Source organism: Pseudorca crassidens, chromosome 7 (genome assembly GCF_039906515.1).
Source record: "Pseudorca crassidens isolate mPseCra1 chromosome 7, mPseCra1.hap1, whole genome shotgun sequence".
Lineage (NCBI taxonomy): Eukaryota > Metazoa > Chordata > Mammalia > Artiodactyla > Delphinidae > Pseudorca > Pseudorca crassidens.
The window spans coordinates 103161591-103183528 of NC_090302.1; the positions used below are offsets into that span (position 1 = coordinate 103161591).

The window sequence follows — 21938 nt, forward strand, 5'->3', positions numbered from 1 at the left end:
TTTATATACGCCAGTATCTGTGACTATTATATATATATATATATATATATATATTTAATTATTATTATTATTATTTTTTGTGGTACGCGGGCCTCTCACTGCTGTGGCCTCTCCCGTTGCGGAGCACAGGCTCCGGACGCGCAGGCTCAGCGGCCATGGCTCACGGGCCCAACCGCTCCGCGGCACGTGGGATCTTCCCGGACCCAGGCACGAACCCGCGTCCCCTGCATCAGCAGGCGGCCTCTCAACCACTGCGCCACCAGGGAAGCCCCTATTATATAATTTTATCTTCTAATTAAAATTTTAAAAAAAGGGAAGAAAAGGAAGGATATATAAACAAATTTATTTCAGCAACTTTTAAAGACTGTTAGTTTTTACTTTTAATTACTATGTATGACTTTGTACATTCCTAAACATAAGAAAAAGGTAAACTCATTGATCACCTTGAACTATTGCAATCGGGTCGGGAATCCGTCATTACCTACTTGATACAGGTGACCTATTTTAAGGCCGCTCTTTAATCAGCGCCTGAGTGATCGGAACACAGGAGGTGTGTGCAGTAATCCATCAGCCCTTTCTGTTCTGAGGCAGGACTCTGCTAGAAAAACTAATTTCAGGGGACTCTGCTCTGATGTTCCCTGACTCATCTGATGCTTTGGGAATTTCAGTGCATTTTATCAGAGGTCAAAAAATTTTTTTAACTTTCAAATTTAAACCGCGTGTATTTTGAAAGGTAAAGGTGGCTGAAGATTTAAGCAAATCCTATGTTTTCATTTATATTGACAGCCCCTGTAAATATGAATCTGCCAGCATGAGCTGCTCTGGAAATGTGCTGTCCTGTTTCCTTTGTGTGATGCGTGGATTCCATATATTTATATTCTCTGTTGCACTCGTTTTCTAGGGCTGCCATAACAAAGTACCACAGACAGAGTGACTTAAAACAATGGGAATTGATTGTCTCACAGTTCTGGGGTCCAGTAGTCTGAAATCAAGATGTCAGCAGCGTTGATTCCCTCTGAGGCCTCTGAGGAAGAGTCTGCTCCCTGCTTCTCTCCTGGCTTCTGTGGGTTGCTGGCAACCTTTGGTATCCCTTGCCTTGTAGATGACTGTCTTCTCCTTGGCTTTTCTCATGATGTTCTCTCTGTGTACATGTGTCTGTCTCCTCATATCCCCTTTTTGCAAGGACACCGGTCAGATTGGATTAGGGGTCCATCCTACTCTCATGTGACCTCATCTTAACTAATTACCTCTGCAACAAGTCTGTGTCCATCTAAGGTCACATTCTGAGGTCCCAGGGCTTAGGACTTCAACCTATGAATTTGGGGGTGGGGGGGACACAGTTTAACCCATAACATCTTCCCACAAAGTAAAGAGTTTGCACATATTCTGTTTTCCACACAAAATGGGCTGATCCCTTTTATAACTGTATCCTGTAGTTTCAGGAACTCTTGGGTTTCATGTGATGGGGTGGTTTTCCTACTAGTGAAGCGAAAGAGTGAAGGGGAGCTTTGAAGGCTAGTCTTCAAAAGCACTCTCAGAAATGATGGTTATGGTACAGGGAGAAAATAGATAACTCCCGTTTTGAACTCTGTTGGAGCTCAAATGTTCACTACAGACTTTAGTTTTTCTTTCCTAATGAATTCTGTCTTTAAAATGGTCTCCTATGGAACACCTGTATTTATAGTTTGAGTTTTATGTCCCTATTATAGGACCTTTCCACGAATGTTTATTGATGTTATGGGTGACATGGTCTTGACCTAGCATAATAAATGCAACCTGCATTTAATATTTTCAAAAGACTTTCACATCTATAGCATTTCTCATGATGTCCTCAAAATAGCCTTTTGGATAGGTGATTAGTAAGAAACTACCAATATGAATCTTCAGGAATTGTGGTACAGCCTATAAAATGCTGGGCAGAAAAACTCTCAGCCACATCTTCGGCCTATTAATTTTTTGCTCTTTCCTTTATAAGATCTAGGCACTTACTCTAATGAATAACCTTTTGATATTGCCATTTGGCCTTTTCTTAGCTCTTTGGGGAAGTTATTTAATGAATGACATTCTGCTCTGCTGCTGCGGATTTGATTTGATGTGTGTGTGTAGCAGTTGAGAATGTCCTCTTGCTAGGAATTGCATGATTCCAGGAAGACTATAGAATAACTCTTTCCTTTTTGAATTGTCCACTCCGGTGGTTTAAGGGCTTCCCAGGAAAGGAACGAATGTTTACTTAATCATTCCTGGTTCATCAGACAGAACAGAAGACGTGTTTCACCCTTCTAGGCTTCCCTCCCCTTCCTCTTAGGGTCAAATACACAGATAGGAATGTGTTCTAATCGATACTTGCCAATGCTTTGCTTTCAGGCTTTTTTTACAGAAAAGTACTTGCAGGAGCATCCTGAAGACCAGGAGAAGATCGAGCTGCTAAAGCGACTAATAGCGTTGCAGGTATGTCCAGGGCAGGTGTGGCTGGACAGCTCTCCACGCTCTGTGGGCGGCCACCACACACAACACCAAGATAGTCGCTAGGGCATCCATCTCCAAGCACACGTTTAGGGTTACTTTTTTTTTTTTTTTTTTTTTTTTTTAACCCTTGGAATCACAACCTATCTATTTATTTGGCGAAGCAACATAGGAAGAACATTTCATTAGACTGCACAGTGTTGAGAGGGGTCTTCTTAGAGGGGAGATTAAAGTCCCCAAATCGGTTTGCTGGCTTGTGTTTCCAGATGAGAGATGTTGGCCTCAGTTTTTCTCTCTCTCTCTCACTACTTCTGTGAACAGTGGGAGGAAACGCAGCCATACAGCTCAGTCCAAGGTGGAACGTATCAGTTACTCCTGCATAGAAAGGCCCCCAGGCTCACGTGGATTTCCCTCGCCTGTCAGCCCTTCCCCTGGTTACTTGTATCCCCAGTGTGCAGATCCCTCTGCATCTTTGACCCAAGAGCATCCAGTTCCCAAGCTTTCCACTGAGAAGCAGTATTGTCGTTCGAAACGTGCTGTGTCTACCGGTTTACCTGTCCATCCCCACCTTCCATCTTTCCCCAGCATCCAAATCTGAACTATCCCTCTTCCTAAACAATATCCTATTCCTTTCATGCCCTCCTTCCCAGATGCCTCTGCTGACAGAGGGGATCCGCATCCATGGGGAGAAACTGACGGAGCAGCTGAAGCCACTGCACGACCGGTTGTCTTCTTGCTTCCGGGAACTCAAGGAGAAAGTGGAAAAGCTCTATGGGGTTATAACACTGGTAGGCTTTGTCTCAACAGCCTATGAGCTTTTTCTAGTCTCTTCTACCGTTTATGATATTGATCCATTTTTCAGATGCCAAATGAGTCAAAGTAGCCTAGGAATGGCATGCAAACCCTGGGGCAGTTCGGAGAAGGCACGGTCTGCTCTTGATAACCTTCACCTGTTGTTGTGCTGGACAGCGGCTCTTAAACTTGAATGACCGTCAGAACCACCTGGAAGGCTCGTGAAAATAGATTGCTGGGCCACATCAGTAGGGTTTCTGATTCACTTGGTCTGGGATGGGGCCCAAGAATTTGCATTTCTAACATGCCGCCAGGTAGTGCTGCGGGGCTAAGCACCACACTGTGAAAACCACACTACTAGACATTGGGGTTTCCTAATCCCAGACACTGGTTATTCCTGTCCTGTCTAGCCCAACTCCTACAGTTCTTCCTAATCTTTATTTTTTATTTTGGTGACATGTTCCTACTCATCACACCTTCGAAGGGGACAGAGAATTGTGAATTACATTTGACAATGCATGTAGCTGATGTCATGATTTTTTTGGACAGTTGTGACATTTCTCACAGTTTTCTTTCTTTCCTCCCAAGAAGTTGGGTGGAGTGATACATGGGTCAGCCTTTTTTTTGCGGTACGCGGGCCTCTCACTGTTGTGGCCTCTCCTGTTGCGGAGCACAGGCTCCGGACGCGCAGGCTCAGCGGCCGTGGCTCACGGGCCCAGCCGCTCCGCGGCATGTGGGATCTTCCTGGACCGGGGCACGAACCTGTGTCCCCTGCATCGGCAGGCGGACTGTAAACCACTGTGCCACCAGGGAAGCCCTAGCCGCTCTTTTTAACATGAGTTCATCCTTCTCTCTTCAAATGTTGTATTCTTGAACCCCAGATTTTCAAAAATCCTCTTTCCTCCAAATCAAGGCTCTGCATTTCATTTCATGTATTCCTGTCCCCTATTCCCATACCTCCATCTCTGCTACATTGTTCTCCCTAGTATCTTTTTGATCATCTCTCCCAGTCACCCAAGTGTTCAGTCATGCCTTCCCACGAATTTACCTCCTAACCTGTTGCCAGTTAAGAGTTTTCTTTTAGGAACATTTGTCTTTTACACAAGTTCCTAGATGGCAAACACTTGGCTTTCACTCAGTAAGTTTAGTTTTTATTAGACCCAGGCCAATATTAACATTTGAATTTGATATGGTGACCTACTGGAGACATTTCTTATGAGAGTATATCCGTATTCCTTTATTTCCTAAGATTCACCAGGATAAGCATCAGGTGTCCAGTTTCAATCTAAAACTTTTCTATTAGGCCAGTATTCCGTTTTCTAAATGTCCGCTAGAAGCTAAGGGGGAGAAGCAGACAGAGGGGTTTGCTATTTTATTGATGAGTAATGAACATCTTGGTTTCCCTCTCTCAAGAGGCTGGCAGAAAGTTAGGGTGAATTTTTCTCTAATTTTAGAAACAAGGTAGGCTTAACCGAAGTTGTGTTTATAACTAAGAATGTAAGAGAGGTGGGGGAGGGATGGACAGGGAGGGTGGAGAAGGGATGGATTGGGGGATACGGATGGATTGGGAGTTTGGGATTAGCAGATGTAAACTAGTGTATATAGGATGGATAAACAAGGTCCTACTGTAGAGCACAGGGGACTATATTCAATATCCTGTGATAAACCATTATGGAAAAGAATATGAAAAGGAAAAAATATATATATATTTAACTGAATCACTTTGCTGTACAGCAGAAACTAAACCAGCATTGTAAATTAACTACACTTAAACAAATTTTTAAAAAATGGAGAGTTGCTTAATATACAGAAAATGAACTCACAACCTACACGCTTAAATGTCAGGATGTTGTGATATGCAGTTACAAAATATCTCATATGTCATATTATAATAAACAAAATGATATGTCAATAAAATCTTTCAAACTACAAAGAAAGAATACAAGTATTTGCAATATTTAACAACCGACGCAACACAGGCACCAACCCATCAGAATGGGGTGCCAACCCCCATACAGGTGGGCACTCACCACAACCCACCAGGGGCTGCGCCAGTTCCTAAGGGCTGAATTCCAGGCCAGCTAACCATGAGGGGTCATGTCTCCTTTAGCCGCCCAACTTGACGGAGAGGAAGCAAAGCCGCACAGGGTCTATGGTGCTCCCCTACATCATGTCGTCCACACTGCGGAGATTGTCCATCACCTCGGTGACATCCTCTGTGATCTCCAGCTCTTCTAACTCATCTGATAATGCTCCTTCCAGACCAGGATCTGATGGGTAAGGCTTCCATCTTTAAATGCCGGGAGGGCTGAGGTAACTCCTTCCTAATGTTTGCCTTTGGTCCCCAAAGTGAGACTTGGTCAGTGTGGGTGCATCATCTTCGTAAGGGAAATCATTCACAGTACCTGGGTTATTAGTTTTGGGGTCTTTCTCATCATCTTCATTATGAAGAATATCATTATTTATGTGATAGTAGCAACAGTTATGAAAAATGGAAAAAATAAATCACGCATAATGCTATCACACCCTATGACCCAGCCAATCGTATCCTATTTTGTTTGTTTCAGAATAATTTGTAGTTATTGCTTGACTTTTTTATTTCAATTTTTAAAAATAATTTTTAAGTTTATTTTATGAGTAGGCAATGTAATCACATATGAAATTTCAAAGGTACAAAAGGACATATCATGAGAGGCCTCCTGTCAGTCCCCGACTCCCAGCTCATCAGTACCACTCTCCAGAGGCCAGCGATGTTAGCGTTCAGGTTCATGTCCGTGGTGCCTCTCCAGCAGCTCTTTATCTGTACAGAAGCAGTTCCTAAATATATATCCTTCGTCACACGTTTTTTTATTTATAAACGGCAGCATATAATACTCTTTGGCTTGCTTTTTAAAAAATTAGTTTATTTATTTATTTTTGGCTGCGTTGGTGAGTGGGAGCTACTCTTCATTGCAGCGCACGGGCTTCTCGTTGCAGTGGCTTCTCTTGTTGCAGAGCACGGGCTCTGGGCGTGTGGGCTTCAATAGTTGTGGCACGTGGGCTCAGTAATTGTGGCTCGCGTGTTCTAGAGCGCAGGCTCAGTAGTTGTGGTGCACAGGCTTAGTTGCTCCACGGCATGTGGGATCTTTCCTGACCAGGGCTCGAACCCGTGTCCCCTGCATTGGCAGGCGGATTTTTAACCACTGTGCCACCAGGGAAGTCCTGCCTTGCTTTTTTCACTGACTACATCTTGCAAATCATTCCATTTCAAAACTGCGAGAGCCTCGTCTTTCTTTTGAGTTGCAGACATCTCATGATTTCCCTACCCGTGATACACTCCATCATTGTCTGTTGATGGACATTTGGTTGATTTCAGCCTTTTACTATCACAGTAGTGATAGCAATGAGTAACCTTAAAAATACATTATTTCGTTAATATTCAAGTATATCAATATGAGAAAAAGTCCAAAAGTGAAATTGCTCTGTCAAACATATATAGCTGCAGTTTTCAAAATTATTCCTAAACTGACTTTCATAGAGATTATACCCATTTACAGTCCCATCAGCAACACACAAGGGTGCCTGTTCACCCACATCTTGCCACCAAATTGTGTATTATCAGGCCTTTTAATTTTTACCAATCTGATAGGTGGAAAATATTTTCTTGGCCTAGGGCTTTTGTTTGGTTGCATATTGGTTTTCTTTCATCCCTCTTGTTTGAGGTTGAGCATCTTTTCATTTGTTTAGTAGCTTGTATGTATTTTATTTTCTGTGAACTGTGGTCAGATTTTTTTTTTTTTTTTCTTTTGCGGTACGCGGGCCTCTCGCTGTTGTGGCCTCTCCCGTTGCGGAGCAACAGGCTCCGGACGCGCAGGCTCAGCGGCCACGGCTCACGGGCGCAGGCGCTGCGCGGCATGTGGGATCTTCCCGGACCAGGGTACGAACCCGTGTCCCCTGCATCGGCAGGCGGACTCTCAACCACTGCGCCACCAGGGAAGGCCCTGGTCAGATATTTTGTGTACATTTTTCTGTTGGGTATTGACCCTTTGTGATATGAGTTGAAATAGTTCCAATTTTTCCTTTGTTTTCTGACTTTGCTTCTAATTTTTTATCTAGTTATGCTGATTTTTTATGCAGTCAAATAAGTTAATATTTGATTTTATGGCTTCTGGATTTTATATCATAAAGGCCTTCCTCACTTTAAGACTACAAAAAGCCTAATTTTAGGTTTTCACTATATAATAAAATCTGTGATTCTTTGCAATTTATTTTAGTATAAAGTGTAAGGTGTAGAGCCAATTTTTTTTCCCTACTTGGCTACCCAGTTCTCCCTATAACGTTTAGTGAGCAAACCATCTTTTCTCTACTGATTTGAAATGTCAGCCTTATAAAAAAATCAAATTCCAATGTTCTTTAGTCTGTAGACTTTTCCCCCATTTCTTAGATCTGCCTGTGTGGTTCATGGCACTTGTTCTAATGCAGTTTTAATTACTATAGATTTTAAAGGTTTTAAAATTTCTAGTAATTTTTTTTCAGAATTTGTCTGGCTAGTTTTACATAGCTCATTTTCATATTAACTTGTCTGGAATCCTGTTGTTTTTATTGGGATATGTTAAATTTATGGATTGAATTTAGAGCTTTTTGATGTTGAGCCTTCTTGCCAGAAACATGGAGTGCCTTTCCATATGTTCAAATTTAAAATATTTTAAAGGAGTGAATTCATAATTGTGTTCAAGTGGAAAAGCATGACATGTACCATTTTGTGACCTATTGCTTAATTTTATATACATGATGAGTATTTAGCATCACTGTGTGTTTTAATGTTGAATATAAGTTAAGTCCGTTGACTTAACACTTATTTATAATTTTGTAATTCCATATTATAATAAACATATCACAAAAGTAACCTGTCCAAATGGCCTTCTACCTGGAAATCAAATACTTTATTTATTTATGTATTTATGTATTTATTTATTGGCTGCATTGGGTCTTCACTGCTGCATGCAGGCTTTCTCTAGTTGCAGCGACCGGGGGCTACACTTTGTTGAGGTGTGAGGGCTTCTCATTGCAGTGGCTTCTCTTGTTACGGAGCATGGGCTCTAGGCACGCGAGCTTCAGTATTTGTGGCATGCCGGCTCAGTAGTTGTGGCTCATGGGCTCTAGAGCACAGGCTCAGCAGTTGTGGTGCATGGGCTTAGCTGCTCTGTGACATGTGGGATCTTCCCAGACCAGAGCTTGAACCCATGTCCCGTGCATTGGCAGGCAGATTCTTAACCACTGTGCCACCACGGAAGCCCTCAAATATTTATTATTTTCTAAATGATTTATCTATCCTTTACCATTGACATAGATATCTTTACACAGCTGCAATTATAGCACAGATGTAGTTTGGTAATTTGCTTTTCCTCTTTGTCTTTTTGTTATAAGCATTTTCCATATTGCTGTCTAATTTTATTATTAGTTTTTAATTATCACTTCTGATGGCTCTCTACCGTTACATCATATGAATGTGCCATACTAAGTTTACTAAGTTTACTAAGTTTACATACTTAGTATGTGCCATACTAAGTTTTTTAAAAATTATTTGGATTTCTTTCTTCGTGAAATACGTGTTTATCTGCTTCGACAGTTTGTAAAAATTGAGCTACTCATATTTTTTTCTTTTTGATTTGTAAAAGTTTCTTATACATTAATGATATTTGCCATCTAAAATATGTACAGCAAATAGTTTTAGTTTACGAATGATGCTTTCTGCTGAACAGAAGCTTTTAATTTTTAAATACTAAAAGCTGATAGCGGGCTTCCCTGGTGGCGCAGTGGTTGAGAGTCCGCCTGCCGATGCAGGGGATACGGGTTCGTGCCCCGGTCCGGGAAGATCCCACATGCCACGGAGCAGCTGGGCCCGTGAGCCATGGCCGCTGAGCCTGCGCGTCCGGAGCCTGTGGTCCACAACGGGAGAGGCCGCAACAGTGAGAGGCCCGCGTAACGCAAAAAAAAAAAAAAAAAAAGCTGATAGCTGTTTTTCTGTTGTCTTATTTCATATCAAAGCTTTTTCTTAAAAAAAAAAAAGTAGACTTTATTTTTTAGAGCAGTTTTAGGTTCACAGCAAGAATGACCAGAAAGTACAGAGAGTTCCCATGTACCTCTGCTCTGGACACGCCCAGCCTCCCCTACCATAAGCATCCAGCACCAAAGTGATACATTTGTTACACTTGATGAACCTACATTGACACATCACAATCACCCAAAGTCCATAGTTTACTTAGGGTTCACTCGTGGTGTTGTACATTGTGAGTTTTGATAAATATATTCACGATTGTAGTATCATATAGAATAATTCCACTGCCCTAAAAATCCTCTGTGCTCTGCCGACCTATCCCTCCAAACTTTTCATTATTATGGAGTAAAATCTACCAATTTTTAATTAAACCAGAACTTATTAAATACCCATTTAGAAGCTATAAGCAATCTCTACATCACAAAGGTAGGCTTTTAACCCCTCCCCCCTTGTTTTTACATTTTGCCACGTCATTCCTCTCTGTCTCTCCCCCCAACCCCCAGTCTACCATCTGAGAGTGGGCTGCATACACCATGGCTATGGAGCAAGCAGATTGTCTTACTGTAACCACATACTACATTCAGTACAGCCTGTACATTCAGGAAATGTGACTTAAAGCTACAACCCATATTCCAGTTTTGTCAGTTGTCCCAGTAATGTCTTATAGCAGTTTGTGGTACAGGATCCAATCAGGATCACATATTGTATTTAGCCATGTCTCTCTATTCTTTAATTTGAAATCATTTCCTTAGCCTTTCCTTGTCTTTCATAATGACATTTTTGAAGATTATGGGCCAGTTATAGAATTTTTTTTCGTTTGGGTTTGTCTGATGTTTCCTCGTGCTTAAGATTCAGGTGATACATTTCTGTGTGATATGTCCTTTTCAGGTGTCATATCTGGAAGCACATTACCCATTTGTCCCTTATTAGTGATTTAATTGATCCTGTGGTTAAGATTTGGTCCATTTTCTTTTCTGTTTTTAAAATAGTACTTACTATTTTTCCCTTTGTAATTAATGAGCAATTTATGGGGAGATATTTTGAGACTCTCCTGTTTCTCATCAAACTCTTCTCCTCTATGTATTAACATCTAATTATGGTTCTTGAATGAATCCATTTTCACTAGGGTGCTTCAAAATCTATGACTGTAATTAAAAAAACATTTGAGGAGTACTCCTATATGCTAGGCACTGTTGTAAGCGTTCTGTAATCACCCTGTGAGGTAGGTACTACCATTATCCCCATTTCACGTATAAGAAAACTGAGGTATGAAAAGGTTATCTGCCCAAGGTCACCCAGCAAGTCAGTGTAGGTAGGATTTGAACCCAGGCTGTAGGGCTCCAGAGAATGTGCTGTTATCCACTACATAAAGCTGCCTAGTCATCTTTTACTGTGTGAACTCTGTCTTTACCTCTAAGTTTAATAAGACCTTGTCTTCCTGAGATAAGATAAATATTCACTAGTATTTTCTTTCCACACTTGGGCGGCCTCATTTCTGTACACGTAGACCTTGAGATATTCAATTGGCAGTTGGAAATTCAGATTACAACCTGAGAACAATGCCACAGGTCAAGGTTCGGCTGGAGAGTCATATCCCCTGGTCTTTTTGGAGTCAGTTTTTTGTTTGTTGGTTTGTTTTAATTTTTATTGGGGTATACTTGACTTACAACGTTGTGTCAGTTTCAGGTCTACAGCAAAGTGACTCAGTTGTACATATATCGGCTTTGACTGTCAGGTGATCAGTGTTTTCTGACTCTGTCCTTGTTCGTGGCTGATAGGTCAATCCTTTTTTAAAAAAATTTATTGAAGTATAGTTGATTTACAATGTTGTGTTAATATCTGCGGTATAGCAAAGTGACTCAGTTATACATATATATATTCTTTTTCATATTCTTTTCCATTATGGTTTATCCCAGGATATTGAATATAGTTCCCTGTGCTCTACAGTAGGACCTTGTTGTTTATCTAGCCTATATTTACTAGTTTGCCTCTACTAATCCCAATCCTTCCCTCCCCCACCCCTGCTAGGTCCATCCTGGAGCCCCTTTTGGAGCGCAGGGCCTCGTCAGGGGCCAGAGTGGAAGATCTGTCCCTCAAAGAGGACAGTGAGAACCGGATGAGCAAGTTCAAGAGAAAAGACTGGAGTCTGAGCAAATCCCAGGTCATCGCAGAGAAAGCATCAGAACCTGATCTGATGGTAAAAACAAACAAACAAACAAACACCATAGATCTGCCAGTTTGCCATTGCTTTCCCTGGAGCCAGGCTTTTCACCATTTACTTCACAGCTGCGAGTCACCAGACGGAAGCCTAGCATGGTTTCTCAGGACGCAGCAGCCTGGGGTAGGGTCAGATCTCAGATGGTGCTAAGAAAAACACGTACAGAGATCAGAGCCTCTAAGTCAATAATGGCGCAAGATTTAACGCACAGTATAAACCCGTGGATTAATGGCTGGAGTTGTGGTTCTCGCCACTGTGGTCCATGACTCCATCCAAACATTGTTGCTTCCCTTCTTTTAGCTTAAAAAAATAAAAAGTACTTGATTCTCCCATAAGCCACATCAAGTTGTTAAGTGTGGCAGGACCTGCTCTCCCTGAGAATCAGGGTGGCTCATCTCCGACCTAAATGGCACAGTCCAACTGTGATTAAAATCAAGTCTGTGGCCGGCCAGAAAATAGTCTTATGGTCCGGTGATCCCGTTAGTGTGTCTGCCCTGGTCCCCCCAGCGTGCCGGTGCGGTAAGTTTAGAAAGGGCTCCTGGAATTTTTGCCCTTTAACGGTTTCTGCTCTGCTGATAAGGTTGTTCTGAGCATGGATGAGCCCAGCGTGCCTCACCATGAGAATGTTTTGCTGTGTTTCTCCCCACCCCCGCTGCTAGAGCCCAGCCAGAAAAGCACAAAGGCCAAAGAGTCTCCAGCTGTCGGACAATCGGCTGACACCGTTTCATGGCTCTTCCCCGCCTCAGTCAACACCCCTGAGCCCACCCCCGCTCACTCCTAAAGCGACCAGGACCCTGAGTAAGTCTTCCTGTAGACACCACTTCTATTCATTTTACTAGAGGATGGTGTATGTTGATGCATCTGGGCCATTTTTAACCGAGATGGCCACAAGGTGTATGAGATGATCGTCAGGTAGGTTCAATTCAGTGGTAGTGGGTGTAATTCAATTAGATTAGGGTTTGGCAAGGAATCCTTAGGTTGCTAAGACTCATTAAAGTTTTCTACCCAGGGGGCCACAGGGTTTCACTGCCCCTTTTCCAACTGTGATGGTATAAATGAGGTAGATCCGGACTAGAACTAGACAGGAAGGGAGTAACTTTGGAAACTGTTGGGCAGATAGCTGTGTACTTTATATGGAGAAGGGTCCAAAATAAGGACAAGAAATAGACCCATTCAATAGACTACTTACAGTCAGGCTTGGGGACTCAGCAATACACAAAGCCTGAGAAGAATTAAAAGGACCGCTTAGTACAAAGGGATGATGGAGGGGTAGATCTTCGCATCAAATGGGAGATAGTAGTCAGCCGAGTGTCAGAGATAATCAGACAGGTTTTCCTGGAGGAAGTGGATATTGCACCCTTTAAATGATAAAACTATGACAGTTCAATGTAACCAATATTTATTGACTACCTAGTATGTGATAGATGCTTTTTCTAAGGACTTGGGATATATCAGAGAACAAAGTGATACCCTAAGTTCTAGAAAAGGGTCTCATCTCCAGCTTAAGAGTAAAAACCTTCAACAAAAAAAGTGAGATTTTTGCTTAAGAACTTCTGGTGAAGCTTTCAGATAAATGAAAGGTGCTATATCTATCCCAAGGCGTAAGAGGTCTTCTTCATTCTGTCCGCAGAAACTGTAGAATGTGACCGTAGCGATTGGCTTGACCAGGTGGGTTTAGGTGTTACCGTGGCCAGCAGAAGTGTCATGAGATCCCTTGGTGAATTTTTCTCTCTGCCTTCCTCTACTTTATGTCATTTCCAGGCTCTCCATCTTTGCAGACAGACGGGCTGATGATGGCTACAGTCCCACCTCCCCCTCCACCCAAAAGCAAGCCCTACGAGAGCAGCCAGAGGAACTCCACAGAGGTAGGGGGGTGACGGCGGACGTTGGGGCCACAGAGAGCCTACCGCTCATGGGAATGCGGCATTGGATTTCCCAAGATTTTTAGTAGGCAGGTTTTCCCATCAATTTGTCCCTCTAATCGATTCTTGGTTCATTCCTGAAACCATAAAGAGAGGGGAATTTTCAATGGGAAGGAACAATACGCAAGGAGACCTAAGAAGTGAGTTCTCGTTCACACCTGAGGAGTTTACTTCTTCTGAGTGAGTGACAGTCATTCTGGAAGGGGCCTCCGATGGGTTTCCTTCATTCATTCAACACAAATTTATTGAGTCCCTACTATATATACGCCAGGTATTGGGGATATAGCAGTGTTAGTGTATATCTGATTAATGCAAGGGAAAGGGGGAGATTAAATCAGTCTAATTTCCCTTTTCACCTGGCAAAGGCTGTGTAGATAAACTCAGATCAGTGAGAAGCTAACGCAGAATGTTGGAAATGTGGAGTAGAAGGCAGAATTAGGAAGAAAGGTAAGACTCATTTCTCCTTTCGTATGTCTGCTCCACCAGATTGCAGCCCCACTGCCTGTCCTAAGAGAAGCCAAAGCCCCGCCCCCTCCACCTCCAAAAGCTCGGAAGTCGGGCATCCTTTCTTCTGAACCTGGATCCCAGTAAGGATCTTGTCCTCTCTCTGGAACTCTGATGCCTGGGAGCTGGCCTCGCGGAGGCAGTGTCCTCATGGGTCCCCTGCTGGCTGCCTCTCCTCATCTGGGGTTGAGGTTCACCTGCTCAAAACTGGTTTCATTCTTTAGAAAGCTTTTCTTTGATCGATGCCCGAGGCCACGCCATATCTCCTCCAGTCCATGAGGAATCCCGGAATCGGCCGTGCCCCGTGTTTCTCCCTCACCATTATTACATTTCAGCCTCTAGCACAGTGCCACTGGGGTCTACGAAAGCCTGGATAACTTCATCAGTGGGGGTGGGAAAACCCCAGTAACCTATTCCTTGGAGGAATTTTTTGCTTTGCTTCTGAAAAGCTGTGCTTAAGACGTAGTTTTCTCACGTGGACATACCTTGTTCCATACAACATATTGGAAGAGACCAACATCAAGTACTTTGGTAGCTGGAATCATCTATCTTTCTGAGGTCTCCTGTGTCTCCTCTGTGGAAAAGAACATCTTTTTAATGGAAATCGGCTGCTTTCAAGTATGAATGGCTATCATTATCGAAAGAACATGGACTCGGTCGTGAGCCCTGAGCACCTATGTCCCCCCACCCATCTGTGACATGGAAAAGCTTCCCTCCTTCCCCCGGCCCCGCGCCAGGAGTTCCCTCACACTCCCGACTAATGGTCCTAACTGCATGGCAGTCACTCCTTCCTACCATGGACTCCTGAGGCTCTGTCTTTTGCACACAGTTTCTTGTCCTGTTACCTCCTCTGAGCTCAAATCACTGGATATAAGGGACTTAGAAGTCCGGATTGAACTGCTTCTCTTCCACATCCCATTGGAATGGCTCGGCAGCCCCTGTCTGCAACCTGATTTTACCTTGGAGAATACAGTGCAATATCTCGCTTTGATTATTTATTCCTCTTGATTGTGGAATTAATTTGATGACATGTTCATGGTACTCGTGTCAATCCTCTTTTCAGAAGAGAAAGCGTGGGGTGCTTCAGAAGATCAAATATTACCACCAGATACACAAACAGCCACACAAAGTTATAGACCTTTTGAGCTGGAAGGGCCTTAAAGCTCATAGAGACACCCTCCCCCCCTCATTTTGTAGATAAGGAAATTGAGGCTAAACACAGAAAATCCTACTACAGGTTCTTTCTAAGAACCCAGCTTGTGCACTGAGGTTATACCCAGATAACGTCTCTAGAAGACAGCCCTGACAAATTCTTCAATCCCTACCCCTAGTTGGGACAACAGTGGAAATGTCCCAGATGTTTCTATACTGTTTGGGTGTTTATGGCAAAATAGAAACCTTTTTCACTGCGGATGCCCTGGGTCAACCTGTGGGTATGCTCACCGGGGGGCTCTTCCACAGCCTGGCCAGGTCCCCTTTCCTTCGAGGTAGACAAGAAAGAGAGAGAGATTTCACGGCTGAGAATTTGGGTTTGCTTGCCTTGCGTCTTCGTGTGTCGGTTTCACCCCTTTTAGGAGAGCCATGTGAATTCATCACAGGGTCAGGGAAGTAAAAACCTCTGAGATGTGTCCAGGGTTACTCAAGACATGAGTGTGCGTATTTAAAAGTGCCGCGTTCTTTCCTTCGCTCCACGCAGGAGCACCTTCAGTGTGACGAAATGGGAAGAAACCCAGGCTCTGGAAGTAACCTGTTGGGGTTTGAATCAACCCAGCTATGTGCTCTCTCAGCTTTGCAAACTCCCCCAAATTCTTTGAAATTGTCTTGAGTTTTCATGTCTTCACCTTTCAAAGTGGGGACCATCCCTACCATGCAAGCTGCCTTGGGGTTCAAGTGAGACCAAATACGTGAAGTAAGTCCTCACGAAATGTGCCTTTCTTGTCTCTGCCGGGCCTGGGTAAGATCTGGAACTCTCCACGAGCATGATTGATGTTCCTTTTTTTTTTCAAAGATAATTTGGAAGGTGGGTGCAAGTTAGTTCACACAACAGTCCCTTTCCAAAAGGTGGCCTCTTATATAATTATGTATGACTAGAGACAAAGTGTTAATAAGACCTGGAGCGGGGGACTTCCCTGTCAGTCCAGTGGTTAAGACTCCATGCTTCCAGTGCAGGGGGTGTGGGTTCGATCCCTGGTCGGGGAACTAAGATCCCACATGCGGTGCAGCTCGGCCAAAAAAAAGACCTGGAGGGGATTTTAAGTGGTAAGAAAAGAGCAGGAAGGGACAATGTCTGCAGGGCTGACATGGTGCCTGGAGCAGCTTCTGAGAAGTTGCTGGGCAGACTGGCTGGAGGGGATTCGTGGGTTTCACCCTGCTTTCCAGGCTGCCGTTAAAACAGAAGGACGTAAACTAGGTCACAGAAGAAACAAACCTGAAGCCTGTCCCTTCCGAGCTGTAGGGATGAGTTGTGAGCCTGGTCTTTGGTCAGAGGCTGGGGACATCGGATACACCGGTGCCCAAATATCTTCCCTTTTTTAACGTAACATTTTCCCATAGGATTCCCTTTCCACATCCATGGAAATCCTAGATCTCTCCTGCCTGAGTACAAAGGATTCCAGGTAATGTTGTGAATAGTAGGTCACAGGGGACACTGGACAGTTCATCTCCTTGGGAAACTGTTAGGTCAGAGAGTTATATTTGACAAAAGATCCTAAGGAATGTCTGTCCTGAAGTCAAAGAGGAAAACTGCAAAGAAATGCCTTAGGATTACCTTAAATGTAGGAGAGATGAGGGGCAGGGCATAAAAAAAGAAACAACTGGTCTTTATATTCCTTGATAAGACCTGTGAAGTATTGAAGTAACCCCCAAATTGTCACAACTTTTGTGGATGTTGGTTTATGGGATTTTTTTTTTTAATCCTTTTTTTTCCTCTCTGTCCTGGTGACTTGTCTTGCTTTGAGATTTTTTTTTTTTCAAGAATTGTTTTCGTTCAACATATATTAAGCTCTTACTGAATGCCAGGCACCTTCCTAGACCCCCAGGCTGTGGCGATCCAGTGTGTTCTAAGGGAACAGCCCCGGGATATAAGGACTGCGGTGTGCCGTTGGATTGGCAAGAGAGTGGGGTTAGAGGAAAGGGAAACCCTAAATCGGGCTGCTGGGCCATGGGTTCCCTCCCCCTCCTCCACCTTCATGCCTCGATTCCAGAATTACAGTCATTTTCCCCTGTCAGACCCCTTAGAAACAACTGCCACCCTCAGATCCCTAAGACAAAAACCAGCGATAAAGCAGGATCTGAGGTAACAATCTCTCATGGCTAACTCTTCCCAAGCTTCAAGGGTCCCACCCCTCTGCTTGCCCCCAGATCGTGGGGTGATTTCTTGTTTTTTTTTTTTTTTTTGTGGTACGCGGGCCTCTCACTGTTGTGGCCTCTCCCGCTGCAGAGCACAGGCTCCGGACGCGCAGGCTCAGCAGCCATGGCTCACGGGCCCAGCTGCTCTGCGGCATGTGGGATCTTCCCGGACCGGGGCACGAACCCGTGTCCCCTGCATCAGCAGGTGAACTCTCAACCACTGCGCCACCAGGGAAGCCCGATTTCTTGTTTTAAAATTAAGACATAACTGGGACTTCCCTGGTGGACCAGTGGTTAAGACTCCGCACTTCCACTGCAGGGGGCACAGGTTCGATCCCTGATCAGGGAACTAAGATCCCGCAAGCCACGTGGCACGGCCAAAAAAATTAAGACATAACTTACATACTGTTATGGGCACAAATCTTAGTGTATAGGTGGATGCACTTTTACAGTAGTGTCTACCCATGTCACCGCCTCTCAGATCCACAGGCTACTCCCAGCCCCACAGAAGTTTCCTCGTGTCATGCTGTCATTTTATAAAAGGTATTTAGAAGGCCCTTCAATATGTACTTCCCTTCCTCTCACTTCTCAGCTATAATGAAAAGGGGAGGAAAACCCCACCATCAACACAAAACAAGACCGTGAAGGGTGTACCTTTCGGCAGGTCAATTTGTAGTCAGTCCCTGGACCTCAGTTTCCTCATGAAATCATATATATCTAAGGTTACATGATTTTTAGAATCCTTTTAGCCCTAGCTTTTATTCCAAGTGAATGAAAAAGAGAATCAGAAGAAACCTAAGTTTCTCTTCAAAGGCTTTTAGGTCCATACTCCATGACTAAGTGGGATTGTGAAATGAAATTGGAAAAGGTAAGTTGCTCTTTGGGTGGGTTGAGAATGGAACCATCAGTTCTAATCTACAAAAGGAAAAGGTTTTCCTTTCAAGTTGATGACTTCAGGCTGACTCCTGCAGTCTGGCCAAGGCTCGTCTCCTTTATGTGCTGCCCAGATTCATCCAGTAGTGAAATTGTGTGAGTTGTTCACCCAAACTTTGTCAAAAGCTCAGTTGCCTTGATGTTGTAAACTAGTCGGATTTCAAACATGAACGGTTAAGAAGACGTGCGTTGAAGTAGAAGAATTTTGTTCACATTTGCTGTTATTTATTTTTTAAATTAAAAATGAAACTGTATTTTAAAGTTTATTGTGTATTTAGTTGATTATTACCCTTATATTAATTGAACTCATTCCTGGACTTTTCCTCATTGACACATCACACCCACCATCTCTTCTGGTCTCATTTCATTACTGGTCCTATTTGTTTAAACTTATTCTGTGGGATCATAGAGTCATCTTTGCCTGGAAGCAATAAAAACCGCAAACGATTTGGTTTTTACTTTACCTCCACCCACACCCCGTTCATCCCTTGGCATCTGAGCTGACAGTTTACAACAATTTATTTAATACGATTAGTATTAAATAAGTATAAAATAAGTCCTATTTCTTCACTCATTCACCACGGATAATTAGGCAGAGTTAAAGGGAAATAAAGAGGTTAAAAGGTATATCAAATAACTTACATTGAAAGGATGGGAGCGGATTCTCAAACCAAGTTCAACAAAGTAGGTTGAACCCGGGAAGAGGCCACATCCCAGACCAATTAGATCAGAATTTCCGAGGGAAGGGAGTGGGACCCAGGCATTAGTATTTCTTTTCAATCTCTCCATGTTATCCCAATGTCAGGCCAAGGTTGAGAACCATTGCCTTAGAGGAAATAACAGCTTTAGCAAATCAGTGTTCAAGGTGCTTTTCTTAAACTCCCTGCTGGTGGTGAGTCAGATTGGAAAGACGGGGCAGCCTCACTCCGGTTAGAATAACACCACTGTCTTAAGTCCTGGGTTGATGCATAGATTTTTTTTTTTATTTTAAAGAACGTGTCCTAGTACTTTAAAACATGTGCAATTTATTGCCTTTCAGAGCAATGATGCTGCACTGCCTGTGAACATAAGAATCACCAGAATGCTTATTAAAAATGCAAATGGCTTGGACCCCAGAGAGAGACTCTGAGTCAATAAACCTGGGGAATCTTTTTGAATCTTGTGTCCCTATTGAGAAATACTACCTTAGAGCATCTTCCGCTGTCAAGATGTGTACGTGCTGTTATCTTGTGCAGTGATTCTTAGCTTTTTTTCCAGTCACCTTGAGGATACTACAACTTCTAAAACTTTTGCTAAAAATGGTCTATCTTCAAGCCGTTCTTTCTGTTACTTGATCATTTAAAGCCATCTACATTTGAGAACTTGTCTCATTAAAATGTATCATTTGGTATGTTTCCCCATCCTTTATTTTGAAAGGCTGCCAGACTTTTTTTGAAGCTATGTTTCCCCTTTTTTTATTTGGAAATGTTTCGGACTACTTAGAAGTTATTCAGATTCAGGAAAGTGTTTATAATTTTAATAAAGTGGTCATTTTCTTTCCTTCCCCTTAGTCACTTGAGCCATTTGAGAATCAAATACTCAACATGTTCATCCCAAGCCTCTAACCTCAGCATCGGGGAGCTGAATGAGTATCATCTTTACATCCCAGTCAGAGAGGCCCACAGCTACCTCCGAAGAAATTGTCCCAAAGACACGCTCTGGTGAAGGAAAGCTGATGTTCCCAACAGGATGTATTAGATAAATGGGTGTGTGGCCTTCCTCTTGTAATGTGTTAACTAACGCAAAGATTGTTTTTATAAAAACAGAAATAGTTCCTGAGTGGCGACTTTAAGCCCCTTATTCTGCCTTGTAAGTATTGATTAATGAAATAATGCAGGTTTGCCTTTTGTTCCATAAAGAAACATAAGGTAGATTGTAAACCACATCACTGCTTAATTTTATTAAAATGAAATTGAGGTAGTTCTTTGATTCAGTTTTAGAGATTCCTCAGTAGGAGATACTTGGGAAATCTGTTGTATGGTAGTAAGTATATGCTTTAAAAAGTAAGGGTTTTCTCTCCTGTGGAATGTTTCTGACCTCTGTTCCAATTCCTTAGCACAAGTCCTGCCCTTTTTTGAAGAGGTGGAAGGAGGCTCCATCTTTCTGATTAAAAGAGGAAAAAAGGCTTAGACCTTTGCCGTGCAAATAGAGGCACAATTTGTTGCTGTGACATCAGGCAAGTTATCTGAGATTTGGGTTTTTCAAATGGCCTCATAGCCACTGGGGAATTATGAGAATAAATGAGAAAGCTAGTGTCATAGTGTCTGGGACCTCATGGAGAAATGGTCACCGGGAAAACTAAGTTGACACATGAGCCCCAGTAACCAAATAACTGGGCTTCCAAGTCCAAGCTCATTGGCTGTCATCATAGTGCAATACAGGAGCACTTGACCTTGGAACCCAGCAGAACCAGGTGGGTCTCGTAAACTCTCGGAGCTCTGGTTTCCTCATTTTAAAGGGAAGACAATATCTACTTTCCAAGGCCGATACAAGCGTTAATGAAAATATTTATGCATCTATCTAGCCCATGCTGGAGAATGAGTGGTGGCCATGCTGTTCGACCAGAGGAAACAGGAACGCCTGAATCCTGTCTTCAGCTGACTACAATCCATGTGTTTCTTAAGAGAAATACCAAAAAGCTCAGACAGGTGAATGCTATTATTTTTAGGCCTTGGTCCAAACCTCAGTGTGCACCGCTCGCTCTGATGACCTTGGAGGAACCACGTGGAGCCGGAAGGAGCATTGGACGAGGCCTCCTTTCCCCAAGGCCTGTCTCAGGTTCCGGTTGACTTTCAAAGAGATTAGAGACAATCTGGGGGGGAAGCTTTGGCCATGGCCCTATCTTGCTTCTGTAGGGTATGGTCAAAGAGAAAGCTACCACCCCATAGAAAACCGGATTGACTCAGTATTGGCCAGGGACCAATTGTCCTGTGGGTTCAGGGTGCAGGTTGGTGGTGGTGGAAGTGAGCCATGAGATTCCTTTAGTCAACAATAATGGTCCCTTTGTGTTATCTCTCCTGTCCTCTGCCCCCTGTCGACACACTTGGGGGACCCCCTTTGGGGGCTTACATTGTCCCACCCCGACCAGAGTTCTGAGTTAGAGAAAGACTTCATATTTATGCCACTTTATTCCCAACACAGTACTTCATCATGTGCAACCTGGCATAAGAATTTCTGAAATTCACACAATTTACAGATATTGAATGGGTCACAGATTTCAGTCAGAATTACACTTGTGTTGTCAATTTTTCTGGTCCAGTGGATTTACATCTTCTGCCCAGTTTCCTCTTCGATCAGACTTTCCTGAAAAATATGTGAGTAGCAAATATATCAATGTTGCTTTTCTGAGCTGAGTTTCATTATGTTTGAACATTTTAATTTCTGAAATATCGATATAGAAAGAATAGATCCATTTGTTTTTGCACACTAGAAAATGCTAGAGAGCTAGATCATGTCTTTATAAGTCGTTTAATAAGCATAATATCTACATTAATAGTTTAAAGGTAGGATGTGAGGACAGAGGTGAAAAAAGGTCTGATCCTTTTGTCTGTGTTTTTTTTTTTTAATGGCTGAGTCGGGTCTTAGTTGCGGCATATGGGATCTCTGTTGCAGCGCGTGGGCTTCTAGTTGTGGTGTGCGGGTTTTCTCTCTCTAGTTGTGACGCGCAGGCTCCAGAGCACGT

At 43.1% G+C, this 21938-nt stretch overlaps 1 protein-coding gene across 3 annotated transcripts in view; it reads left to right on the plus strand.

Annotated features, from left to right (window-relative positions):
- The window catches only part of DOCK5 (dedicator of cytokinesis 5), a 212028-nt gene extending 197094 nt beyond the window's left edge, over positions 1–14934 (plus strand). For 2 of the 3 annotated variants that reach the window (XM_067745179.1, XM_067745181.1), the window contains 7 exons: positions 2365–2448; positions 3114–3251; positions 5366–5532; positions 11321–11489; positions 12170–12308; positions 13272–13375; positions 13919–14934. In XM_067745179.1, the coding sequence (XP_067601280.1) occupies positions 2365–2448; positions 3114–3251; positions 5366–5532; positions 11321–11489; positions 12170–12308; positions 13272–13375; positions 13919–14023 (906 nt within the window). In that variant the 3' untranslated portion in view covers positions 14024–14934. Of the gene's footprint in view, positions 1–2364; positions 2449–3113; positions 3252–5365; positions 5533–11320; positions 11490–12169; positions 12309–13271; positions 13376–13523; positions 13632–13918 lie in introns of those variants that run through there. The other variant, XM_067745180.1, reaches the window with a different exon arrangement.
- Positions 14935–21938: the final 7004 nt, after the last annotated feature.